The sequence below is a fragment of the Lemur catta genome, chromosome 6 (genome assembly GCF_020740605.2).
Source record: "Lemur catta isolate mLemCat1 chromosome 6, mLemCat1.pri, whole genome shotgun sequence".
NCBI classification, from domain to species: domain Eukaryota; kingdom Metazoa; phylum Chordata; class Mammalia; order Primates; family Lemuridae; genus Lemur; species Lemur catta.
Genome location: NC_059133.1, coordinates 9,877,013 through 9,904,194, shown reverse-complemented (window position 1 = coordinate 9,904,194; position 27,182 = coordinate 9,877,013). Strand labels below are relative to the sequence as shown.

Here is a 27,182-nt window from a genome sequence, read left to right as displayed (position 1 = left end):
AGCAGGGTGGGGGCAGCAGCAGGGGCAGCCAACTTCATTCTAGATTCCCTTGTGTTGTTTGCTCTCTGCCGTGTGCAGCTCACTTTCCACCCCTGCTCCCCAGAGAGGCAGGTGGGGTGGAAATGGTTTCAGTCCCACTTTACAGAAGGGGAAAATGGGGCCAGGGGACAGTTGCAGAAGGCCCAGCCCACCCAGACCTGTCTTCCCTGCTGGAGGTGGGGATCAAGTGGCCCATTCCCCAGGAGAGGCCCCTGTGGGCCTGTGACCCTGCTCTCTGCCCCTCTCCTCTCACGGGACAGAGCTGGCAGAGTTGGGTTAGAGGGCAGGGGCAGGGGCAGGGTCCGGTCACGGGCGCACTGTCTGGTGCTTCCAGCAGGCGTGGCATTTGCAAGTGGGGTAGACTTGCCCTTCACCAAGTGGCAGGATTATTTAATTGATGGCTGCTGTCCCCAGCTCATGTGTGTAGAGTGCGGTAAAGAGGCATGCTGTGTGCTTTTCTTCTGTGTGGGATTTCCTGAGAATCTGAGTGCAAGTGGCCCACTCTCCTGCCCCTTTATCCCCTAAGGCCCCTCCCAAGCCTGGCCTGGTCCCCCCAACAGCACCCCAGGTGTCCTAACCTTGCAGTGAGGCCCACCAGGCCCTGGCCCTGGCCTGGGTGAGAAGCCAGCGGTGAGGCATGAGTGCCCCCTGCTGGTGATGTCCCACACTGCCCACCTGGACTTCAGCCCCAGGCCAGGTAGCAGCACCCCCCCACACACACACCTCCAGGACGGCCTGGCTGGGTGAGGGGAAGGGTGGGCACCTGTGGAAGGAGCGCAGAGCCCTGAGAAGGAGCTTCAAGGGGGCCTGAGGAAGTTGGGGCGAGCTCCATTCTTGTTTTAGCAGCAGGGAGTGTGGCTGTGGGTGGCAGGTGGACACCGGGCATGATCAAGTAAGAGGGCAGGGGCGGCGCCCAGCATTGTGTGAAAGCCACCAGAGGGGCTCAGGAAGTGCGGGATGGATGACGAGAGGAATGCATGAAGGAAGCAGTGAAGGAATTCATTATACCCTAAAAGGTCGTGTGAATAACACTAGTAATAGCAGGGTGATTTTTAGATGATAGTGATGAACTTGTTTATTTTAAGAGTTGTGGGGCCAGGCACAGTGGCTCACACCTGTAATCCTAGCACTCTGGGAGGCCAAGGTGGGAGAGTCACTTGAGCTCAGGAGTTCGAGACCAGGCTGAGCAAGAGCAAGATCCCATCTCTACTAAAAACAGAAAAAATTAACAGGGCACAGTGGTGCACCTGTAGTCTCAGCTACCCAGGAGGCTGAGGCAGGAGGATCCCTTGAGCCCAGGAGTTTGAGGCTGCAGTGAGCTATGATGATGCCACTGCACTCTCCTTGGGGCAACAGAGCGAGACTCTATCTCAAAAAAAAAAGAGTTATGTATTTATTTTGTGAATCAGAGATAATGTATCTGTATCCCATCACATCTAAGGTCTAAAACAAATGTCTTTAGGTCCAAAAAGGTCAGTGCAAAGGAAAACATTAGGTAAATAGTGTGTGTGTCCTCAGCACCTGGCATAGGTATTCATTAAATGCTAGTAGCGAATGAGTGAATAAACACAGCAGTGAAGAGGCGACAAGGCAGATTATGATGATCTCCACAGAGCAGTGTGTCCCACACCTGGCTGCACACGGCAATCACCTGGTGAGCGTTAAAAACTACCTGTGGGTGACTCATGTCTCTCAGGGGGCTGAGGAGGAAGCGGCCACGTCCTGGACGGCCCTCAGAGGAGGGGGAGACCACCTGCACCCAATTTGGGCACCAAATAAGGAGCAGCTCGGCCTCACTCCTCTTGAGATAGTGAAACTGCCGTTGTTGGAAGAGGCAAGCTGTGTTTAGACAATCTGGGATTCCTCTGCTGGCTGAGAGGTCGGACTAGGTGAGCTCTAAGTTTCACGCAAGGAGAAGGGAGTGAGCTGACATTTGTGTAAACCAGCTCCCAGACTGACAGCGAGCGGAAAGCTAACATGTATTTACTAAGGCTTCACTATCTACTGCTTACGTATGTCTCATTTGCTCACCCACACAGCATGTTTTATTTGGCATCTGTCTTTGTTATTAGTCAATATAAATATTACATTAGTTGCTGTGCAGAGCATATAGAATTTGCTGTCCTGACTTTTAGTTACAAGTCAGTTGTTCATTTATGAGACTTTTCTCCCCTTAAAAAAATCCCCCTTCTTGAAAACTATAACTGGTTAATTATGAACATATATTAATATAATGTTGTTAATGTGGTTATAATCTGTTTATCTCTTAATTGGGTCCTGATTTGCTCATCACAATTTTCAGTTATTTTCTTGATTAAAGTTGGAGGAGTGTGTGGTTCGGTGCGGGCTTTGGAAAGGGCTGCTGTTGGCGTCCTAACCCCACATGTAGTATACCACGTGCAGGTTGAGTTAATGTTTGATGGGTGAGCTGTTCCCTTATCTTGTTAGATACTCTTGATAAGAGAAAAGAATTTCCAGTCGTGAATTTCCATGGCTGTACCTCTGGGAAGGAACTGAGAAAAATAAATTTTGTACTATTTGGAAAGATGGACAGACACATTGCAATTGAGTCTGATTTTTGATATCAATTTAATGGTATTCAAATGGCAGCTTTTTTTTTAGCTTTGAGGGGATTTTTAAAACATAAAGCATAAATAGATTTGTCATAGTACAGGGTCAAAATTCGTTCTGGTGATGACAAGTTATTCGATATTAATTCTGTTTTATGAACAAATGCAAATAAGTTGCAAATCCCTTGACAGAGGGCAATGTTAGGCCAATGTTTTAACAGGTATTAGAAAATGTTGGATTAGCAACCCCCCAAGGAAGACAAAATCTTTGGCACAATGCTGAAAACATATGTGTTAGTTTTAAAGCTGTGCCTTGCTTTCTTACATGGCTGTTGGGAATAAACCTTGGTATATCCACTCTCAGGGGCAATTGGACAGTATCTACCTAAATGCTAAACACACCATCTCTTTAATTCACCACTCTGCTAGGAATGTATCTTCCAATAGACTCACATGTGCACGTAATAACATGTGTACAGGACAATGCCATGTAGCATTGTCTGAACAGCACATCGTTGGAAACAGCCTGAATAGCCATCAACAGAAGCCTGGGTAATTGACAACCGTGTAAGTCTTATTTGGAATACTACACGGCTGCAAAAATGAATGAAGACTTAACAACAACTAAACAACCTGATTAAAAACCGGACAAAGGATTTGGATAGACATTTCTCCAAAGAAGAAATACAAATGCCCAATAGTACGTGAAAGGCTGCTCAACATCACTAATCGTGAGGGAAATGCAAATCAAAGGCACAATGAGATACCACCTCGCACCCATTACAATGGCTACTATATAAAAAAAGAAAACAAAACAGAAAATAAGTGTTAGCAAGGATGTGGAGAAATTAGAACCGGGGTGCAGCTGCTGTGGAAAACAGTGTAGCATCTCCTCAAAATAATTCAACATAGAATTACAATGTGACCCGGCAACTCCGCTTCTGGATGTATAACCCCGAAAAGGAAAGCAGGAACTCACACAGATGCTCGTACTCCCGTGTTCATAGCAGCAGATTCATAATAGCCAAAAGGTGGAGGCATCCACATGCCCATCGACAGAGGATGGACAGACAAAATGCGACATATACATGCGACAGAATAGTATTGTCTTACCAATGAATGGGGTTCTGATATGTGCTACAACATGGACAACCCTTGAAAACATTGTGCCTAAACATCATGGAAAAGGTGTGGTAATAGTTGCACAACATTGGGAATGAGATTAATGCCACCGAATTGTACACTTAAAAATGGTTAAAATGTCTGTCTCATTGTGACACTGAAAGAAAAAAATGGTTAAAATGGCAAATGTTATGTCATATATTAGTTTAACACAATTTTTTTAAATTAATGTTTTAATTTTTAAAGCAGAGGAAGTCTAAATCCTCTCCCTTTGAACACAGGCCGGCTTCGGTTGCTGGCTTCCAGGGGTGTGATACCACCTGACTTCCTAGACCAGCTCACGAGAGGCGATCCAGCTTCCACCCGGTTCTCTTAGCTGGGACCCGGAGCAACACACAAGGTGCCAGCCACCCTGCAACCTGGCACTGGGGCCCTCACAGGGATAGGGCACGATGCCCTCCTGAGAGGACCCACTGCTCCAGCCCCAGCTATGGAAGTCTTCCCCACCCACGCATCAGGCAGGGAGAACCTCTAGACAACCTGGGAGCCATGCCTGCGGCCCCCCCAGCCAACACCGAGTGCAGCCGAGGTGAGCTGTCCAGTGAGCCTGCCAAACTGCAGCTGCATGAGCAAAGTAAGTGTTGGTGCTGCTTTAAGCCACTAAGTTTTGGGGTAGTTTGTTATGCAGCAATAGATAAATGGAACGGTAAACACATTACTTATGTATTAGAATTTATTTCAATTTAATTTAAAAATAATCAGATTTAAATAAAACGGATTTAGACTACATAAATGTCTCTTGCAAACTAATTGGTAAATTCGGTGGTTTTCACACTCACGATCTGTATCCTGCCTCTGCAAAGGCATTAGAGGGGCGAAGATGCATTCACCTGAACGCTGAACGAAGCTGGGGGAGTCCGGGGCTGGAGAGACGGGGGCTGTCGTTCTATCTGGAGGGCTCTGCACCCAGCAGGCAAGGCTCTGGGTGGGAGAGGAAGGTGGCTGGGGCTACGCGGCATGAAGGGGCAGGTTTCCAACCCAGGGAATTAAAGACAAACCTGGTCAGGAGGTCCTTGAAATATTATCCCCAATGGGAGGACTTGAGTAATCTCACATGAGACGGGATCTCAAGAGGCCTGAGAAGGACATTATGTGGCCAAAGCGAGCGAACTTCGGACCAGGACCACTGAGGGGCTGTAAGTTCATTAGTTAAGCTTAGAAGAACTTAAATCCAGAGTGTGTCTTCTCCAGAGACCCTCTACTGTCCTCTTCCTGTCTACCTCTTTCATCACTCCATTGCTCCCTGGCACTCCTGCTTGTCTACCTGTTTGCTTTGTGTTGGTCAGGTAGGCCGGGTGCTGCAGCAACAGACACCTAACAACCCAGGGGCTCGCGCCGGGTGCGGTGGCTCACACCTGTAATCCTGGCACTCTGGGAGGCCGAGGCAGGAGGATCACTTGAGCTCTGGAGTTCAAGACCAGCCTGAGCAAGAGCAAGACCCCGTCTCTACTAAAAATAGAAAAAAAATTAGCTGGACAACTAAAACTAGAAAAAAATTAGCCAGGTATGGTGGCGCATCCCTATAGTACCAGCTACTCGGGAGGCTGAGGCAGGAGGATCACCTGAGCCCAGGAGTTTGAGGTTGCTGTGAGCTAGGCTGACACCATGGCACTCTAGCCCAAGCAACAGAGCAAGACTCTGTCTCAAAAAAACAAAACAAACCAGGGGCTCCATTCAACACAAGTGTGTCACTGGTGCTTGTAACAGTTCAGCACCGCTGTTTGGTGGACAAACTTCTGGGTGCTCATTTTAGGACAGGGGCCTCTCCCATCTCCAGGCACCACCTTCCTCTCACCCAGAGTCCTCTCCATCCAGCCAGGGATGAGGACGGGCGAGTTCATCTCACGGGGGAGTGTTTTATGGGCCAGGCATGCAAGTGGGGCACATCCATCAGGCAGAATTGTCACATGGCCGCCCTCACTGCAAGGGAGGCTGGAAACGTAGTCTGGCTAGGGGCACAGGAAGAAGAGAGGAAGAACCATGCCTGCCTCACTCCCAGGCAGTATCTGACCAGTATCAGATCCCAGGGTGCCAGCTCTTGTCCACCTTATTCTCCAGACCCGGTACCAGGCCCAGCATGTAGTGGACCCTCAGGAAATATGGAGTCTGTGAGTGAATGGACAGTGCTCTGGCTGGGTCCTGGGCACCAGGCTGGGTGGGCACTTTCCTCCCACATGCCCTGGGGGGTGGGGGGTGACAGAAGGAGGGATGTCGTCACTCCCATTTCTCAGATTAGGAAACCGAGGCTCTGAGAGCTAAACAGCTGCACAAGGCCACAGCTTGTCAGTGCTGGTTCTCAAAGTCAAGAAGCCTCTGCCCTGGGATGCCTGTTCTCTCCACTCCCCTGGCCACCTCTCTGCCAGGCTCACTGGGTGGCTCGGGGTCTGGTTATCTTCAAGGCTGCTCTCCTTTCGAACAATCAATGAACCATGTTTGACAAGCTGTGGGTTGCTTGGGGCAGCAGCAATATCTCTCTCATCCCACATGGCCCTAGGCTACCACCACAGCCCTTGAACACAGTAGGTGCTCAAACCATGTTTGGGGGATTAATTTGTTCACACAGGCTCAGCCTTCATGCTTTGCTGCTTGCACAGTATGAGGGTCGCTTACAACTTATAAAAGAAATCGAGGGGATATTTATTATACAACTCCTCCCTGCACAGCGTCAGAGCTCTCTGCAGCAGGACTAGTGCCCTCCTGAAACTTGCTTCTGAAGCATGGACGAGGGCTAAGTCACATGGGGGTCAAGACCACAGATGTCACCTGGCCCCCAACAGGGCTGGACTATGGACCCTTACCACGTACACACATGGACTGACCTTGCCCTCAGCTAGTCCCAGGACGGAGAATAGATGGAGGCAGCTCCATGGCTCTGTCCGTGGTGCTGAATTCATCTGCCTCGCTTCCCATCTCCTCCAACCCAGCAGCAATTTAGAACCTCCTGGGGAGCCAGATAAAAATACAGATTCCCTGGCCCCTTCTTTGTCAGTTTGGGTTCTGAGGGTCTAATATAGAGGCCTGGAATCTGTCATTACCAAATACCCAATCACCTGTGCTTCTATCCAGCCAGCTTGGTACTGGCCTGAGTTTGAACACTGACCTCAATAACCAGTTGTTCTTCGTGGAGTGCCTGCTATGTGCCCCGCACTGCGCTGGATCCTGTGAGGCACAGAACCACACTGAGCAGGGTCTCTGCTCTGCGGGTAATTTATGAAGTCATTCAGGAGATGTAGAGAGAGAAGGAGGGAGAATACATACCCCTTCTGTTGCGTGTGAACACAGTGCCAAGTGCACACCTTTGCCTTTATCCTGCAAGATAAGTATGCATGTGAAAATCGTCGTAATCAAAACCACAACTAATATTTGTGTCTCTTCTTGGGGTCTCCACTGCCCTATCTGCAAGGCAGGGCGTGATGCCTTCTGCCCCTTCAGATCTCCTCCTGGCCTAAGACCCAGGTCCAATGCATCAGGGGTTCCTGACTCCTGCTGCCCTACACACCTCCAGAATGTGGTCCTCCCTCCCTGTGCCCTACAGTTGCATTTTATTATTGTGTACGTGATATGCCTATTTCCAGTAATGTCCCAGCTGGGATTTGAGCTCCCTATTGAGGGCAGGGCTTGCACCTGGTTGCCCTGTTTAGCATCCAACACAGGGACGCCCCGCCCCAGGAGGTGAGCAGTAAATTCTTACTGGAGGACAAGCGGGGACAGTGGGGAGGAGGGAGGAGGAATGTGCCCAGGGAAAGTGCTACTGGGTTACAAAGCAGCTGGGACCAAGTGCTCAGAACCAAAAGAAATCAGGGTGGGCCTCAGGGAAACCAGGCAACAGGCCAAATGCAAACCAGGCAGGGCAGCATCCAGTCAAGGTCTGCCTCTCCTTTCTCCGGGTGTTTGGGGACAACAGGAAGTGGAGCCAGGACAGCTGTGCCCGATGAAAACAGATGTTCTCTGGGCCTAAATGTGGGGCATGGAGGACGGGACAGGGGAGGGAAGGGGAGGGCCACAGCCAGTGAAGTGGAATAGCACAGACCCTCTTTTATTTATTTAATCTCACTTTTTATTATGGGAAGTTTCAAATGCCCACGGTAGTAGAGGGAAGAGCAGTAGGGACCCCCTTGCGCCATCACCCAGCCTCGACAACCACCCGCACCTGGCCCTTCTCACATCACTCCTCCCCGCAAGCTCCTTTTTAACAAAAATGCCAGACATCAGATCATTTTGCCCATAAATATTTCAGAATGTATCACTCACATATTAGAACATTTCTAAAAATAAGCTCAATATTATTATCACACCTAATAAAATGAACAACTCTTTAATATCATGTAACATGCAGTCCATGTTGAAATTTCCTCATTTTCCTCAAAAATGTCTTGCTAGGGTTCGTGTATTTGAATCAGGATCTAAACAAGGCCCACGCACTGCACTGTGGTGCTGTCTCTATCAGTCCGTTCTCCCTTCCCTTTTTATGCCATTTTACTTGTTGGAGAAACCAGCTCCTTGGTGCTGTAGAGTGTTCCTCATTGTTGACCGCCTCATATGGCGGATTGAGCCCTCATGATGTCATTTAACAGGTCGCACTGTCCTCCTGTTTCCAGGAAACTGGTCTTTAGGTCCGAGGGTTGATCTGATGTAGGGCCAGTGATTTTTGGCAAACAGGCTTCCTGGGCGATGCTGTGTCCTTCCTACTGCATCGTATCCAGAGCACCTAAGGTCAGGGTTTCCCTTTTTGAGTGATACTAAGAATGATCCATGGGTTCTGGTGCCACCAGCCTGATCCCTCCATTATAAAGCCCTATCCCCAGGCCCCCAGTGGTTTTAGCACCTTTCATAGCCTCTTAAAATGCTGCCAGAGCTGGAAGAGCTCTGAGAAATCCATTCACTCATTTTTCTATTCATCCCTCAAAATCTTTACTGAGCACCTACTATGCCAGGTCACGAGCTGCAGTGAACAAAAGCAACAGCATCCCAGGATCATGGAGCCAATAGCCAGGTGGGGACAGCAACAAGACGTACCTGAGAGACGTGTCTGCGAGGGTGAGGGTCGTACAGAGATTTCCTGCAAGGAGCGGTGATTGACGGCCACCAGGTGACTGCTGTGTGGTATGGGGTGAGGGAGCTCCATAAGAGGGGACATTGGAGCTTGACTAGAACAAGCCAGCCGTGCAGGGATGGGGGGATGCACTCCAGGGAGAGGGAAGAGCTGGTGCCGGTGGAGAATCTGGCACCTGGCAAGGGAAGGAAGGAGGCCATTGTGCCCGAGCCAGAGAGCAGGGGTGGGGGGCTGCTGTGATACCAGATCTGAGGGGGCAGTGGAGGGGATGGCCAGCCCAGCACTCCTGCTGCCCCCTCTTCAGCCGAGAACTGGAGCTCAGAGAGGGCAGGGAGATGGTATTTATCGAACAACTACCCCACCTCAGGAGCTTTCTGTGTAGCATTTCAAAGCCTCACACCATGCTACATAGGAGTCATTGTGCCCATTTTACAGATGAGGCCAGTAAACAGTGAAGTCACCTGCTTAAGGGCACAGTGGGCAGAAGGGTGGAGCCCAGGCCTGGTGAAGCTCTCTGACACTTCAAGGTCATCCCACAGTGAGGTGACCACTGCAGAGCCAGGCAGCCTCAAACCTGGCTCTGGCACCTAGAAGGCCTGTGACATGGACGAGGGGCTTTCTCCCTCTCTGTGCCTCAGTTTCCTAATCTGTAATATGGGAATAATAATAGTACCGACTTCAGCTAGGTGAGGATGAAATAAGCTAATTATGTAAAGCACTTAGAACAGTGCCCGACTCCCAGCGTGTACTTGATGTACATTTATGTTTGTATTAATATTTCTCTTGACATACATACCTACAGCAGGGCAAAGCTGGGATGATAGGTCACCAGCCTCGCAGCGTGGAGTCCCTCCTGCCCATTGCCTGCACGAGGCCTGGCTCACAGAAGATGCAGGCGCGTCAGTTCAGTGTTGCTGGGAGGAGAGGAGGTTCACCTTGGGCCCCTGTCCACTCCTTGTTGGGGGGGGGGGGCCGGTTGGAGGAGACACCCCTGTAGAACATCTCCAGGCTCCTTCTAAGGCCTGCCCCAGGGCAGGGCTCCCACTCTGCAGTCACTCTTTGTCCCCTTTATCATGGGGGCCCACCCTCAGTTGTCCAGCCCAAGGGTCAATGGCCAACCATAGCCCTCAACTTATCCACAAGCACCCTAAGCTCGGCGGCCAGGGCTCACCAGCCCCAGGCTAAAGGTGAGGAGGCTGAGGGGCAGCTCCATGCTCAGGGGCACAGCAAGGCCAAGACAAGGTGGTCCAGCCTTGCCCCCGTCCCACTCCCAGCCCCTGCCTCTGGGGCCCAGATGGGTCGCCTCTGCACAAGGCACAGGGAGCTCCAAAACCTCCCGAATAGACACACAAACAGTTAAACCCAGACTCCCTCCTTCCTCCATCCCAATTCTGATCCTTGCTGACTCTGCTCCCCCTCCCTTACCCCCAGCTATTCTGGGACAATGGAGGCAGCAGATGGCCCGAGTCCTGTTCCCTCCGCCCGACCCTCAGGATCTGGGAACAACCCGAAAATCTGCTGCTGCTTCTAAAAGCAGGGCTACCAGCAGCCTTCCTGGGGCGGGTGGGGCAGACAGCGGCTGCGATGGCCCCATTCCATCCCCACCGGGCTGCGGGGCAGGGGCCACCCTCACTCGGCTCGCAGCCCACAACCCCGGCATTAGGTCAGCCCAGAGAGAAAAAAGGCCTGGAAGAGCCCGAGCAGCTGGGCTTGCGCACCTGACTCACCGTGTGACCATGGGCACACGCAGTCCCTCTCTGGACCTCTCCTCCGAAAACAGGGGCCGGGGTTCAGGTGCTCAGCAGACAGCCCAGACACAGATGTGGCCGGAACAAGGTTTCTGGTCTGTCCAGGGTGGAGGACGTGCTCCAAAGGGCCCCTGACCGTGGCTGCCCGGGTCAAGGACCCTCTGGCCCTCGGGATCTCTCCTCCTTGGCCAGCCCAGAGCCCCACCTTGACCCCATCTCCCAGCATCACTGCACACAATATACAGTGGAGAGAAGAGACCCCCTCATCCCTAACCCCCACCTATGTGCCACCATGCCCGAAATTTCACCACGTTCACTTTCATTCATTCCTCCAACCTCCTTAGGATCCAAAATTCTGAGGGCACTTGCATTTATTCAGTGCCCGCCTTGGCTGTCAACTTGCCCCTAGGCACCTTGATCTGACACCTGAGGCTGAATCCCTCAGCCCTAAGTCTCCATTCTGCCTTCCCTGACTCTCTGACCATCCCCACCCCAGGCCCTGAGGGCACAAGGAGAAACCATTCCCAGCACCAGCACCTCACGGCACACACACGTTTACATGTATACATCATGCACACATATGTGCAACACAGCCACAAATACATGCATGCACCACACATATATCCTCATGCACAGGCATGTGTAGAAGGATACATGCTCACACACACACACACATACACCCACGCACACCCTCACACACCACAACACACTAATAGCAGTCACCATTCACTGAGCCCTTCCTTTCTCTGTGCCAGGCTCCATGCTGTGCCCTTTACAAACATTACATCATGCCACCAAAAGAGACCACCATCACCACTGTGAGAGAGATCAAAAGCCTTACCCCAACCAGGAACACTTTGGCTATAACAGAAAACTGGACCAAGAGAGACTTAAACAAATAAAGGTTTAATTTTCTTACAGAACCAGATGCCGGAGGGGATAGCTATAGATGATTGTCTTGGCTTTTCTTCACAGCAGCAAGGTGGCTGCCCCAGATCCAGCCATCACACCCACATTCACAGCAGGAAGATGGGGTATAGAGCTGTAAAACCCTCCCACAAACTGCTCTATGGGCTTTGCTTAGTTCCTTCTGGCCATCCCTGGCCCACCTGGTCCCAGGGGCCTGGGATGCCTTCAGTGCCAGCTACCACCCAGATCCTGGGCTCGCCACCCAGAGGCCCTGCGGGGTCTGCCTACCACAGGGCACTTTCCAGGGGCCCTCAGTGCTGCCTGAGGAGGTGGGTGACAGTCAGAAGCCTCGGCCCAACATTGGCCTAGCAGTTCAGGGTTCATCGGGCCGCCAGCTGTGGACACCAGGGTGTGTCTGGGTAGAGAACACAATGGAGGGAGCGAAACCTGCAGAGAGACCAGAAGCAGACAGGACAGTCACCCCCACTCCCTGCTGCCCCCACAGGCTCCTGGGGGTGCATGTCACAGAGATGGTTTGGAGCAGGGTTTCTGCACCTCAGCACTACCAACATTTAGGGCCAGATAATCCTTCGTCATGGGGCTGCCCTTGTAGGACACTTAGCATCCCTAAGCTCTACCCACCAGATGCCAGAAGCAGCCCCCTGAATCGTAATAATCGAAAATGTCTCCAGACATTGCCAAATGTCTCCTAGGGGACAAATTGCCCCCATGTGAGAACCACTGGTCTAGAGAAAGTTCAAAACCAGAGAAGCCATGAAGAGACCTCGGCCGAGGCCGGACCAGCCAACCACACGCATCTGCGTCTCTCGTTGGGTCCACCTCCCTTGGGCAGCAGCCTATGAATTCTAGAATCCTCAGCTTCAGAGGAAATTTAACATCAATTCTTAAACCTCTTTGCAATTTCGCTACAGCTTACACACTTCCACTGATGGGGAGCTCATCCCATTAGAAGACAGCTTCTTTCATCCTGGAATTTTTTTATTATTTTTTCCTACATTGAGCCAAACTCTGTCTCTTTGTAATGTCCAACTCATTCAACACAGCCTTGGCCTCTCAGGTCCCTCTGCCTCAGGACAGGCAGCTCTGCAGAGCCTCAGGGCCAGGAGCCCTGGCTCCCCCAAGGGTCATACAACTCAGATAAACCCCAAGTCCAGACAGAGCCTACAAAGGCTCCAGGGAGGTCCCCTGCCACCTCCTCACCTGAATTTGACACCACTCTCTCCTCTCCTCCACATTCTGGCTACACGGTTTCCCTTCCTTCCTGAGCAGATCAAGACCTCTCCTGCCACCAGCCTTTGCACATGCTGTTCCCTGTGCCTGGAACACTCTGCCATCTGTTCTTCTAGTTAACTCCTGCTAACCCTTCAGGTCCTACGTGTTGTCCTAATGTCACCTCCTCAGGGAGGTGTGTAGCCCCCACACCCCAGGCAACATCAGGGCTCTCCTTACACTCTCCCATAACAGCCTACACGCCCACACTCCCCTTCTTCCCCTACACACCCCGTGCCCCAGACCCCTCATTCCCCAGGACTCTCTCTGGACAAGTCTCTGTCACTCAGGTGGGCCCAGAGCTCACCCTGTCCCCTTCCCTACTTGTTGCATCCCTGAGTCCCTGCTCACTCCCCCGACGACGGTAGGATCAGGGCTCCTCTCCCAGTTCCCAGCTCTCCGCATGTCACTAACCAGGAGCAGCAATGGGAGTAGAGGATGGTGGGGGCGGACTGACTTCCCAGAGATGGAACAGATTGCCACAGGAGGGAGGAGCTCCCCGTGGCTGGGGGCATGCAAGCAGAAGCCAGCCCACCAGTTGGCAGAGAAGCTGGGAGGGGATCAAGCATCAGTTCTGAGGTTGGACCATTGGGCCAGGAGTCCACGTGCCTGGCCCACTCCTCCCCACACCCACCCCGCCAGCCACAGCCAGAAGCACAGGCCACAGCTGGCCAGCGGGGGTGTGTGGAAAGGAAGCCGCGTGTCACCAGCTGTGCTCTACACCAATCAGGGGCTGAGTTGAGTGGCGCCAGTCTCCCTGTGGCCTGTTCTGGGCAGAACTAGAAGGTGCCATTCCAACCCCCCACCCACCTTTAAGAGTGTCAAAGAAACCAAGAGCCTAAAAAAACGACATTCCCCACCAGTGCCAGGAGAGCATCTCCTTCGCTCAGTGAAGGCATTTCGGTCCCCCAGGGGCGCCTGGAAAATCCCGGGCGGTCAGGGCTGAGAGAACCCTGCAGATCCACCATGTCCAGATGGAGTCCCAGAGAGGACAAGACACTTGTCCACGGTCACATCACAAGGCAGTGGCAGAACAGGGACTGAAATCCACTGCCTCCACTCCCAGCTCTGTGCTGTCAGCCACCGGGGCCTGTCCCCCTCCTCTGCCTCCCAACCCCCCATCTCTGGACACCTGGACTTGGCCCCCACTCCTCCCATTCCACAGCTTCTGCCCCCAGACCCACCTGGAGGGGTCCTCCTCGGGGGAGAAGGGGCCCTGGAGCTTAATGACATTGAGTTTCCCCTCAAAGACACCGTAGCTGAGGGTGACCTGGGCAGAGAGAAACAGAGAAGAGGGTTGGGGGGTGTCCCGCTGGGGGTCCCCGCAAGGGAGCAGCATCCTGGCAGGAGAGAGGAGGCACGCACCTCTGCACCTGAGATTCCGTGGCTGCCAGCGGAGCCTCCCCAGGGAACCCACCCCGCGTCCCAGAGGTACGCTCATGCCCATGGTCCCATTCGCTCCCTCCGCAGCTCAGCTTACCTGGGAGGCTAGGACGACACCCTCGCCCTACAGATTGGGCAACAGAGGCCCGAAAGAGAAAGGCATCTTTCCAATAACTTGTGTGTCTAGACGAGGACTGAGGTTTTCTGAGGCTCACTGCAGGGCCCTGGCAAATCCTGAGCCCCTCGTCCCCCGTGCAATGCGGACGTGGGGACATGATTTCAGCTCAGAGACGGTAGAACACGGCAGGCTTAGGGGCCACCCAGCTAGAGTTCCACTCCCCCCTGCCCGCGCTAGCTGTGTGCCTCGGTCCCCCGTCTGTAGAATGGGATGATGTCAGTACTGCCCCCATGTAAGTGTCCTGAGGAACCAGAGAGTTAAAGAAGGTAGGAGACAGGTCCTGTGACCAAGCCCGGACATCAGCCAGCCCTGGGATCTGCGCAAGGAGGAGTCCCTCCCAGCGGTGAGGTGGAAACCTGGGGCTGGCGTCTGGCCAGCACGGGGGTGAGGCTGCCCGAGGATGAAGCCAGCGTGGGGCAGAGCAGGTGAGGGAGGAGAGAGGCCGGGATGTCGTCTGAACACCCAGCGCCTCCCACACCTGGCAAGCCCGGCCCTCGCCTTCTCAGTTACGTGAGCCAACCGATGCATTTTTTTTTCACCTCACCAGTCCCAGTTGAGCTTCGGTCACTTGCACCCAAAAGGGTCTGACTCAGGCTGCTAGGCAGAAGACCCCAGGGGCCCTCCCAGCCAGAACCGTCTGCAGAGTTGGAGGGCAGCACCTGCGAGGCGGAGCTGGTTTGACCTTTGAGCATAACCAGCACCTGCCGGGTGGCGGGACGAGGCCCGCTCGGCCCCCAGCCTAACATTGTGCCTGAGTGTCCCCCTTGCAGGCCTGTTCCTTCCCAGTAACCGGGGGGTTGGAAGGCAAAGCGTGGAGCGGAGGGCAGACACGTTGCGGTGAAGGAGGGGTCCTGGTGGACAACGTCCGAAGGGGCAGCCTGGCTCCTTAGCGGGGACGCGGGGAGCCGGGAAGGCTGGCGAATGGCGAGAAGGGCGGAGGCGGGGGTGGGGAGGCAGGGGCGTGGGAACCTGAAGACAAGCTTCATCTCCTCTGCGCAGGTCCTTCCGGCCAGCGTTTGGGGACTAGATCAAAGAATTTCAGGCACACCAATGCTAACCCTTGAGGGTTAGAAGTGGAGAAGGCTGAGTCACTGTGTGCCCTTAGAGGGTCCTTTGCCACTTGCGCCTCAGTTTCCCCAGCAATAGGGGATAGCCAAGCCCCTAATCTGGAGTTCCAGGTTGCTTTCAAATACCAGGAGGGAGGTGCAGGCCTCCCTGCATGTTCTTTGGGGGCCCCTCCTGCATTGCCACCTGCCCCGAGGCCAGCTCACCTGCTCTGGGAGCTGGGCGGCCCTCAGCAGCTGCAGAGTCTCCAGGTGGGAGTGGAAGAGGGGGCTGGGCTGCAGGTGGCCGCCCAGCTTGCACTCGACGATGTAGCCCACGGTGCAGTCATCGGGGAGCCGGATGAGAGCAGATGTGTCCACAAAATGGGAGCCACTGAGGGACAGAGCTGGACTGTAGCCACCGGCCTAGGCCCTCCACACCTAGAGGTCCAGCCGAAGGCCTTCGGCCAGGGCCAGCTGGCAGAGCGGAGTGCTGCCTCCTGTGTGTTGTACGGCCTCGAGCAAGCCGGGAACCTCGGGGAGCCTCAGTTTCCTCGTCTGTGAAATGGGGACAACAGTGGCCCTGCCTGCACGGGCTGCTGTGAGGATTGGTGGAGGAAGGGTGGGCAAGGCCCTTTATAAATGTATCTTTCCTTCTCTCCCTCTCTTCCCACTCATTCATTCCCTCATTTATTCACTGCTGAGCCTGAGAGCCTACCCAGTGCCAGACACCAGGCTAGGGCTGAGCATAGAGAGACGAGAAAGGATCCCTCCCGGCCCTCGACAGCAGCCCCCACGCTGGGGACAGACAGGTGAGCAGGTCACTCAGAGTAAGACTGGTGCTAAGTCAAAGGGGACACACGCAGCCTGGGAGCATGGAGACACCGAGGCGGGCTTCCCAGAGGAGATGGCAGTTTTGAATGGAGCCTCACAGGACGAGCTGGAGTCAGGCAGAGCTGAGGGAGGGGCCGAGCAGGTTCCAGGAAGGGCATCACCTGACTGCACCTCATGACTGCCCCTTCCCAGGACGCCTGGCCTTTCCCTCCTGCCCCCAGCCAGAGGCCCTTCTCTCATCTCAGACAGCCGCTGTGCTTGGCCTTCACTGCCCTGTGGCGCCGACCCGTCAGAAGAGGACTGCAAACAGGGCCTAATGTTCCCCCGTTTCCCCGCCAGGTGCCGGCCCCGACATTTGCTCATTGAACCCTCACGCCACCACTGGCCTTGAGCACCAGGTCCATCTACAGATGGGAGGCCTGAGGCTCTCAAAGATTGCAGGACTCCGTGCGTGGCAGCCCTGGGGGCAGGGTGGCAGGCGGTTTGCTGTCACTAACTGCGCCGCCCTGCAGCACAGATGAACGAGGCGCAGTTTCTCCTGCGCTCACTCTCAAGCCCGTCCTTCTGCAAAGGCCCCTCACGTAAACCGGCAACCGCCCCCTCCCCGCCCTCCTGCCCACCCCTGGGTCTCTGCTTACCTGGCCCACGGGGACATCTTCAAAGCCAGTTTGCGGTTGATGCAGAAGCCGGCGCCCCCGGTGGCGAACCAGAACTGTACCAGCCTCTGGGGGGAGAGAACGGCCAAAGTGCACGGTGAGTGGGGGTTGGGGGTTGGGGTGGTGAGGGGGGCCAGCCAGGCCACACTTCACCCCAACCAACACGGCTCAAGAGCTATTTTGCATCTCACTGGGGTCTTGCTACAGCCTGGCATCACTATGCCCATTTTACAGGTAAGGAAGCCGAGGCCCAAAGTCACATAGCTAACTGTGCGCGGTAAGGTCGCTAATCAGACCCAAATCCAGCTGGATTCTGGTTAAAGGGATGTGTGTTATTTACCACCCAGCACATCTTACCGTTTACCCTGAGAAATGTCCCTACGTCACTTTATGAGGTTTGGAAGGGGCTGCCAAGCACAACACCTGCTGCCCCGGGCCACTAGGCCTGGGCTGACAGGGCCTGGGTGCGCCCAGTCGGGCACTGAACACGCACAGGAAAGACGTGGCTCGGAAACGAAGGTGACTGAGTCCCACACCGATCACCAGCACTTTCTAGTGCCTACGTGTGCCAAGTCCCATTCCAAGGGCTGGGACAGATGACCTCACCTAATTCTTTCTCCTATGCCCACAACCACCCTGTGCGCAGGGGTTGTTATCACACATTTCGCAGATGAGGAAACTGAGGCACAGAGAGGTAGGGTGACTTCAGTCAAGGTCACAAAGCAGGAGGTGGCAGGGCTGGTGTGCAAACCCAGGCAGTCGGGCTCCAGACTGAATCTCTCCACCCCACAGGCAAACCACTTGAGCGGAGGTGAGTGGCGGGGCTGAAGTGGTGTGGGAGCGGATGCCCGCTCACCTGGACTCGCTCCCGCACACAGCCCCGGGGCCCCGAGGATTTAATTAGGGCTCAGAGGCTGGTAAGTGCTGATAATTAAGGCTTTGTGTTTCCTACTCTTGGTTTCCTAGTGCAGCAGATGGCGAGCTGGGGGGAACGAGAGCCCCGCAGAGCGCCCGCTCCTGCACCAGGCGCTGTCTCTACACGGGGGCCCTAATCTGCCTTCCTCCCGGGGCCGGGGCAGCCCCGGGCCTGGGCCACCGCAGCACCTGCAGCCTGGTGGGTCCTGGGGACTGGGAGGAACCATGCAATGTAGGGGACATACTTACACTAAAAAATTCTTCATTGTTTATCTGAATGTCACACTAAATTCGGTATCCCGGTTATTTGTTTCTTTCCTTTCTAAATCTAGCAACCCTAATCAGTGTCAGTCCAGGTCTGGGATTGAAGCTGGTACCGGGGCCCTGTTGAGCCGGGTGTCAATCCTTCAGTCCCTGGTTAGCGGAGTCTAGAGAGAGGGTGCCCAAGGGAGGGAGAGGAGTGTCGTGGGGCTCGAGCAGCAGCAGTTTATCACCTGGCCCAGCAGTGATCTAGCACTTAAACAACCTGTACAACTACAAGGTGACACCAGGTGGCTAGGAGCCCTGCCGTGGAGACGAAGCCTCAGCGCACCTGCGTGCTCACTGTGTGACCAGGAAAAGCCACTACTCCTGGCAACTGAGGCCTTACCATGTGCCCATCTCTGGGCCTTACTTGCATTATCTCAAGCTCCCTATTTCGCAGAGTAGGAAACTGAGGCCCAGAGGGGAAGCCACCAGCCCAAAGCCACAGAGAAGGGACCAAATTTGAAACCCAGAACCCGCCTCCCCTCTCCACCACATGCCTGCCCCCCAGGCGGGGCGGCCAATGGGCGAAGGAGGAGGGGAGGGACAGACCGTGCGGTTGTGGGGCTGGGGCTCCACCGCGTGGATGGGCCGGTTCAGGCTGGGCCGGCCCACATAGACGTCGCTGGCTGGTGGGAAGGCTTTCAGCAGCTGCAGCAGCGCCCTCGGGTTCACATAGTTGTCATCGTCCACGTGGCAAAACCACCTGTGGGAAGGAAGGGCGATGGTAAACTTTGCGGGGCACGGTCCAAGCTAGCCCAGGGCTGCCTGCTAACCAGCCAGGCTCCCCTGCACCCCCACATCAGCCGACAGTTATGGGTGGGGGTGGCTGACATTTACAGCATCTGTTTTGTGCCAAGCAGCATGTTGTATAAGCGCATGAGGAAGATGTGCTCACTTAACAGATGAGGACCAGACTCTGAGAGGTTAAGACACTTGCCCAAAGTCACACAGCAAGTGAATGGCAGGATTGGAACCCAGCTGGTCTACTGAGCCCACTGCACACTGCCTGCTAGGTGGGTGGTGGCTGGAGGGGTTATGTTCACGGGGCCCAGACCACTTCACTAATTCAGGAGGTGGCCTGAGGCCAAGGCCGCACCTAGTCCGAGAGACCCAGGAACACTCACCTAAGCCCACTGGCCAAGAAGGTATCGAACTCCGCAGCCATCTTGCAGGACAGAGCTGAGTGGCTGTGCTCCGCGGAGCAGTTGGTGACCACAAGGTGGGACCCTGGAGAAGTGAGGAGGAGTCAGGGGACCTTGCCCTGTTCCACCTCTGAGAATGCAGAGCTAGGCCGGGCCTCAGAGGTCCAGGAGAAGCCCCTCACCCCCATTTTACACACAGAGAAACTGAGGCCCAAGGAAGGCAGACCTGCCCAGGGCCACAGAGCTAGGGCACAGCAGGCTGGCAGGGACCCAGGTGTCCCGGGTCTTATCTAGCACAGCCCCTGCCCACACCCACACCAGTTTCCAGGGAAGGAGCCTGCTCCCCGCCTGGGCAAAGGGGAATCCCCATGTTTCCTGCGACCCTCAGGCCAGGGCACAGCCACCCCACTTTCCCTGGCAACAGCCGACGGGCCCCCACCCAACCCAGGCCAGGCAGTTACCCAGTCTCTCCTGCAGGCCTTTGTCGGGGCTGTCGGTGAAGACAAACGTCTAGGAAGAAAGAGGGGACAGGACGCGGGTTGGCCAAGGGTAGTCCCAGATGGCCCTCCTGTCCAGGTGGACACACACAGCAGACTTCTGTCCCCTCCCAGTGACAGACACACACCCCTCTCACGGTCACACGTCCCTTTAGGACAACATACCACACATACACACACAGATACACACACACACACAACCCAGCGTTTGCAGACACACAACTTCAGGGTGTGCACCAGCCCACAGTCTCACGCACACTCATCCCCTTACAGAGCAGCACCCACAGGGACCCGGCCACAGCCACACACCCTGGGCACAATCTGTCCCTCTCCCATCACACATGCACACCAGTCACACCTGGCCTCGCCACAGTCACATATACACAACCCTAAACCCTCTGTCAGGAGACAGCTCTGTGTGAAAAGACCCACACGCCCACACCCGGGACACGGCACCACGCGGGGAGACAGTCATGCTTCCACACCACACAAACCCCCGTGCACGTGCAGGGGGCCTCGAGCGACCCGGAAATGTTGCATCATGGCCTCATCCAGCTCTCCCAGGTTGGACATGCGCCCCACCAAGAGCCTTTGCACGCCCGATCTCCGACGAGCCTTTCTCAACCCCATGAGCAGGTGTGGCGATCTGTCCCCTTGACAGATGACACAATGGAGGCTAAGTGACGGGCCAAGGTTGGCAAGTGCCAAGCTGGGATCCAAGGCCACAGGCAGGCGAAAGCTCCTCAACCCCTAAATCAACCAAACCCAACTCTGGATAAGAGGCAGGGGCAAGGCCTTCAGAGGCAGCACGGGAACAAACAAAGACTGGGGACTGGTCTCATAGCCACTCCATGCCCAGCCCAGCCTGTGCACAGCTTCTCGGCTGCCCTAGCGGGTCCTGTCATCCACTGAGCACCTCAAAGGCCTTCGAGGGCCCCCTCGGCCTTGGCCTGCCCTGCCCAGGACCTGAGACAATTCTGAACCCTTCCAAGTGTCCCACCTGTTTAAAGGCCCCAGACTCCCCCACCCCCAGCAGGTGCCACACCCACAGCCTAGCCCTGTCCTCCCTCCGAGGTCAGGGCCTCCAGCTGCAATGCCCCTCTCTGCTCACCCACAAACCTCTCCCTCCTTTCCAGGAATTAGCCCTGCAGATCAGAACAGTCCTGCCTTGAGCCTGACTTTACCCATCTGTAAAACGAGGGATAGGAGAGGCCGTGAGAGCAACACAAAATTGTGTATCAAAGAACAAGGAGAGTCGACAGTGAAGCCAGTCTCAGCTTCTTGTACCTCTGGGGAAACTGAGGCACGGGAGGCCAGGAGGTGGAAGTCAGGGTTGGCACAGGAAGGGGAAGAGGGCACCAGGCCTGTCTCCCAGGGCCCGCGGCCACAGCCCTGCTTCTGAGCCTCCATCATCCTTCAGCGGATTGTTGCAAGATTCTGCCTTGCTCCTCAGATACGTTTCCTGTCAAGACCAGAATCAGATAACACCCACACCCACCACCACCCTCTAGTACCCTCCATGGCTCCCTACTGCCCTTGGGATAGAGGCCAGCCTCCTCTAAATATGGTCAGTGAGGGGCCACTTGACCCCTGCTGCCTGATGCAGCCTTATCTCATTACTTCCTGCCACTGGGGTTCTCTTAGCCCAAATTTCTTTCAGTTCCCCAAATAAGCTGTGCACGCACACACACACACACACACACCCCTCTGAGCCTCTGCACATGCTGTGCCCTCTTTCCACCCGCTGACTCCCAGCTCAGGCATCACCTCCTCCAGGAAGCCTTCCCTGACACCCTTCCAGCTACTATCGGGGCCCCTCCTCAGCCCCCAGTCCTCCCTTTTGCTAACATCCCTGAGTTATGGAAATTTATCACTTGGTCTCTGCCACCAGACGACGGCATCCTGGAGGCTGCGGGCCTGGTCCAATGTGTCTCCCGTCCCACCTGGCACCGGGGTATCCTCAGGGAGGCCTGGGCAGCGTCCCCCTTTTGAGAGCCCCCTCTCTGGGGTCTGTGTCCCACTGTCCCTGGATTTCCACAGGAAACATGCTGGCCGCCCAAGCCGGGGCCCGGGTCCTCTTCTACCCGCGGCCCAGGCCCTCAGCAGCGCCTTCAGGCAGCCGAGACCCGCTGTCCGCCTCCCTGAGCCCCTCCCTGAGCCCCAAGCTCTCAGATCCCCTGGGGCTTGACTGAGGCCCTGTGCCTCCCCCAGACCTGTCCCACCTTCCCACTTGCTGGGACCCACCACCTCGGAGTCACCGTCGCAGTGCCACCCCTCCCTCCCGCACTCACATCCAGCCTGTCCCCTCACGGGAGCCAGGACTCGCTCTTCCCACCAACGCCCACCACGGCCTTGTCACCTCCTGCCTGCCTCGCTGCGGCCTCCCCTCCCCGGCCTCCCGCTCCGTTCTGCCCCCACCCAAGTCTGTCTTCAGCACAGCCCCGAGGGACCCTTGGAAAAGCAGCCGGGCCTTTCCTGCCTGCTCCCTGGCAAACTTCTGCCTCCCAACAGCCCTCAGAGAGTGGAGCTCTCTCGAGTTTGGAGCGAGGGCCAAGACGGAGGGGACGTCCGTCTGCTGATGACACTAGTGAGCCGCGCAAAGGGGGTGAGCGGAGGGAGGGAAAGGGAAGGGAGGTCCCGGTCCAGAGGGCAGGAGAGGACACGTGAGGCTGGCGCAGAGCAACGGGCAGTTTCCTCTGTGCTGTGGGCTGCATCGGATTTGTTTAAGGAAGGGACCCTGACAATGGTTAAAACTTCACAGGCTGCGGAAACAAAGGGACACGCAGCCTGCTGGGGCAGGGGAGGGGGTGGCTGGGGACCATCTGCTGCAGAGCGGGGGAGATGTGGGGCCGCTGCCACCTCCCTCCCGCCCACAGGGGGACTAGGGAAGAGAAAGGCTTCCTGAGAGCACAAAACCCGCCTCCCCAGCCCACCCTCCGCCCAGGACAAAGGCCGCACACGCGCCCCAGCCCCGCCACCAGGCCCACCTGCCACCCGACTGCCCTTAACCAGCTGGGCAGGCGCCCAGCACCGGAGTTAGCCTCCTCAGGCTCTGTTCGGACACCCCTGTCCTATGCAGATGGGGAAACTGAGGGCCAAAAGAGGGAGGGCCTTGGCCGAGGTCACAAAGAGAAACGATCCAAAGGGTGAGAGACAACAGGATGGCGAGAGTGGGCCTCCCTGCCCCCACCTCCTCCTCCCTCTGAGCATCCTTCCTCCTTGCAACTTAAAGGACATGATGGCTAGACTCTGCCCTGCTCTGGGGTCCAGCTGAGTGAACCCGTCTCCTACCTCTGCTTAACCTTGCTCAGTTTTCCACCGTAAAATGGGAGTATCAACGTCTCCCCTTGGGCTGTCGTGAGGGTTAAAGGGAGAGGGGCAGAGCAGCTGGCGGTCGCCCCCACCCCCACCCTGCTGCCTGATGAGCTTCTGGGATGCAGCCTGGGACGTAGAAGGGGCCCGGGACTGCCAGGCACAGCCACCCAGACCGAAGGCCCAGGGACACTCTCCCAGGCCTCGGCAGAGGAGAATGTCACCCAGCCAGGAGGCTGGGGCCAGGTCTCACTGGGCTCTGCCCCCTCAGGCTTTATGGGCGATGCTGCCAGCACTTCCTCCTCGCTGGCCTCAGTTTCCTCATCCGGGGCAAAGGCACCACCACGGTGGTCCAGACAAGACAGGAAAGGGCCTCGAACCATGTGAGGCCACACGCCTGGGTACACACAGACACATAAACAGGAAGGTCTGCTGGGAGGGCCAGCCTCTGCGGCTTCCGCAGGAGGAACCAGGCCCCCCCACCAAGAAGAGAAGTTGCGTAGAGCCCCAGGGAAGAGCTGGGGTGCTGAGCGCCCGGCTGGGAAGGCATTAACCCCTCGTGCAAAGGTGTTGGTGCCAGGAACTCGGGGCAGGGGTGCCCGCTCCCCAGGGGGCCCTGGCCTCTTCCAGGCATCACCTCCCCCCTCCTTGGCCTCAGAAGAGCCCTCCACCCCTTCAAAGGCTCAGTCACTTCCTCCCACTGAGCCAACCGCCAGAGTAGGGACGGGGCATGTGCGTGTGTGTGTGTGTGTGTGTGTGTGTGAATCCACCCTCCACTTCCCCCAGCGATGGTCCCCACACCCTAAATCACTGATTTGCTTGAGGTGAGAAGGGCTGCAGGGGGTTCAGCTTGTCGGAGCTGCCCCCTGAAAGGCAGAAGCTGTGCGCCATGTGTGCACCCACACGCCTCTGTCATAGCACGTCTAACACTCACACGTCGGCCCATGCATGTGAGCGCGCGCGCACGCAAACACAACCCCATTCGCCAGGCCCGCCTCCCCCGACCTCTGGCCCACCACGGTCTCAGCTACCACCCTCACGGCACACGCTCTCCTCCCCGACTTCAGAAGCAGCCCCACAGGAAGCCAGCATGGGACGGGAGACGCCGGCTCCCTGGGCACACCCTGGGCAGCAGAGGCGTGGGGGCAGGGGCTGCCAGGAAGCCTGAAAGGATGCCTCCCCAGAAGTGGCCCCACCTAGACGCCCCTGCCCCCACCCTCCACCCTCACAGGCCGGGCAGGACAGCACCTAGGGCCTGGAGCGGGTCAGCGTCAGGATCTCTTGGAGGCCCCCACCCCAGCTGCCCAACACCCACCACTGCCGATGCCAGGCTGGGCCAGGGAGGGCAGGAGTGAAGCCCACGCTGGAGCGGTCAGGGGATGGAAGGATGCCCAGGAGGGACCCAGGAGCCTGGGGCAGAGGCCCAGCCTGGCTCCTAAAAGAGGTACAAAAGTGGGCCTGAGGTGCTCCGGAGTCGGGGCCGGTGAGGGGCACAGGCCAGGCCTCAGGCAGCCCTGGAGGCCCAGGAGGAAGGAGTAGGAAGGTGAGCCGGGACGAGGCAGGTGGCGGGAAGCTTCTCCCTTGAGGCACCCAGGGGCCCCAGCCCAGCAGAAAGGGGCTCTGTGAGCCCCTCGAGCCAGGGGTCATTCCCAGGGCCCAAAGTCGCCCACTCGTCACCTGTTCCCTGGTCCTGGAGACCCACGTGTCAAGCAGCAGCTCCAGGCGCGAGCGGTGGAAGGCCCGGGTCGTCTTGACGGCAATGAAAACATCCTGCAGCTGCAGCTCCTGGGACCCAGAGCTCGGCTGGCTCAGCTCTGGGGTCTCCGGCACCCTCTGGGGGGACAGGCTTGCATGGTACCGTAGGGACAGGAGCCCCATGCACAGCAGGGTGAGCAGGGCTCCAGCCAGGCCCCGCAGGAGCCGGCACTGCATTGGCCCTGGGACCCCAGACAGCTCAGCCCCCAAATCCCAACCGGACAGGGAGGAAAGGCTGGTCAGGCGGGAGCCCCGGTGGAGGCAAAAGTCTGGCGGGCATCGGGGGCTGGCCAGGAGGGCAAAGGTGGGAGCTGGGGCTCTGGCCCCAGAGGCTGAGCCATGGCAGCCCGCCGCCAGCCCTCCACCTGCTCGCAGCGCTGCCCGCGCGATCAGGCTGCCCGGCCCCGCCCCTGCTCAGCCCGAGGGGCGGGGCCTGGCGAGGGGAGCCCCAGAGGTGGCTGGAAAGGAGGCCCCAGCTGGAGGGGCAGCCGGGCCTGTGCCAGCTGCTGCGGTGGGGGCGGAGGCAACAGCAAATCTCCATGCCTGATGGACGAGACCTGTCAGCTGGGCTCATCCAACACGCAGTACCGAACAGTGTCCGGTCCAGGCCATCCAGCCTCCCAGCTTCTGCTCAGTTTCTCCTCCCAGACACTCTCCCATCCCCTGCCGTCCTCATCTGCGTTCTCTCTGCCAGTCTGAATTCTATTGGGATGGTAAGGCTGAGCTCAAAGTTTCCCTCCTCCAGGAAGGCTTCCCTGATGTCCCCTCCCAACCTCTGGGGCTCCCACAGAAGTTTGCTCAGTTCCTTGGTCTTACCAACGGCACTGAGACTGTCATTCCCAGTTTATAGCTGTGGACATAAGGCACAGAGGCACAGAAAGATCCAAGATGATCCAGCAACTCAGCTACAGAGCCAGGTGGAATCTAGTCTCTCCGGCCCAGCCCGTGGCCCACCTCACTCGGCAGTTTCTACAGCTGCCTCTCTCCCAGCCAGGCCAGGGGACAGACGGCCTTCTCCAGCCACCACCTCCATCTTGTTTTGCACAAGGTCACTCACATCTCTCCCTTCTCTGCTCCGACCCTGCACTGGCTCCCGCCTCCTTCAGAACAACGGGCAGAAAGCACACAGCAGCCCCCAGGCCTGCATGCACTGCCCCCACACGCCCCACCCGTCTCCTACTCCCCCTGGCTCCCTCCACTCCGGACCCACTGGGCTCCAGCAGGTCCAGGCACACGGCCACCTCAGGACGTTTGTACCTACAATTCTCGCCTGGCACTCTCCCTAGAGATCTGCACATCTCACTCCTTCACTTCCTTCTGGTCTTTACACAAACGTCAGCTTCTCCACGAGGCCCTCCCTGACCACTTTATTTCAATTGCACCCCTCCCCTCCTTCCCAGGCCCCCTTCTCTGCTGTTCTTTCCATAGCACTTTTCATCTCTCAACATCCTGTATATTTTACTTATTTATTGTCTGTCTTCCTCATGAGAATATCAGGGCAGGACTTCTTTTTAAATCACGGAGTCCCCACTCCCCAGTGCCTCGAACAGCACCTGGCACATAATAGGCCATAATAGCCAGTCGGCACCACCACGGCCCACCCCCACCGTCCACAACACGGGTCACCCAGCTGGCCAAGACTTTGGCTCCCAACCAAACCACACTGCCCCTGCATCCTGCACTCCATCTGGGGAAAGATGCCTCTCCCGGCTCCTGGGACAGCCTGGGCCCACCCTCCACCCTGGCAGCTCCCCCCCAACCACCTTTATCCCACGTGGCCTAGCTTCAAGGGCCCTCCCCCACCTCCTCCCCCTTGTCTCCTCTTCCCAACAGAGATGGAGCTCTGGCCCCCATCCACGCCCCTCATCCCCTCTCAACATCCCCATGCCCTCTCCAACCACACCCCAGACCCCCAGCCCAGGCCCCTTTCTCTTAAGCTTGCCAAACACGGAGACCCAGACCCACCTCAGAGGCCACAGAACACTTCCTCTCCTGTCTACTCCATGGCCCTGTCCCTGGTGCCCCTACTCTGGCCTGGACACTCTGCCTGTCTCAGCCACTCTGAGGCAACCCCGCACCCGAGCTCCCACAGCCCTGCTCCAGCACCCCAGAGCCTCCCTCAGCCTACAGGACACAGCCCAAGCTCAACATGGCATTCTGCACCCCCAGCACTACCCTTGGACTTGGACTTCCCAAGCTCATTTCCCACCGCTCCCTGGGTGGCCAAACGCAACCCATCTCCTACCTTTGAGCTTTTGCTATTGAGGTTCCCTCCACCTAGTGGACATGTACCCTTCCCCCCAAACCCCCAGGAGCCTGCCCAAGTTCCTCACTGTGACCAAGGACAGTCACCTGCACAGAGGCACATAG

At 56.6% G+C, this 27,182-nt stretch overlaps 1 protein-coding gene across 1 annotated transcript; it reads right to left on the bottom strand.

The window, feature by feature from the left end:
• Positions 1–11,482: 11,482 nt before the first annotated feature.
• MFNG (MFNG O-fucosylpeptide 3-beta-N-acetylglucosaminyltransferase) lies at positions 11,483–25,218 on the bottom strand. The gene is made up of 8 exons (XM_045552930.1): positions 24,735–25,218; positions 19,710–19,758; positions 19,231–19,333; positions 18,656–18,809; positions 16,868–16,953; positions 15,624–15,789; positions 13,976–14,061; positions 11,483–11,948 (listed from the first exon to the last, which is right to left on the bottom strand). The coding sequence occupies exons 1-8, from the start codon at positions 24,987–24,989 to the stop codon at positions 11,882–11,884; spliced, it is 966 nt and encodes a 321-aa protein (XP_045408886.1). The 5' UTR covers positions 24,990–25,218; the 3' UTR covers positions 11,483–11,881.
• Positions 25,219–27,182: the final 1,964 nt, after the last annotated feature.

Excerpts from the sequence above, each read along its gene's own strand:
- MFNG (XM_045552930.1), bottom strand. The coding sequence starts at position 24,989 with ATGCAGTGCCGGCTCCTGCGGGGCCTGGCTGGAGCCCTGCTCACCCTG. Across the intron at positions 16,954-18,655 it reads CCCAGCCCCACAACCGCACG|AGGCTGGTACAGTTCTGGTT; the intron begins GTCTGTCCCTCC and ends CTCTCCCCCCAG. Across the intron at positions 14,062-15,623 it reads CCGCCCAGCTCCCAGAGCAG|GTCACCCTCAGCTACGGTGT; the intron begins GTGAGCTGGCCT and ends CTCTCTGCCCAG.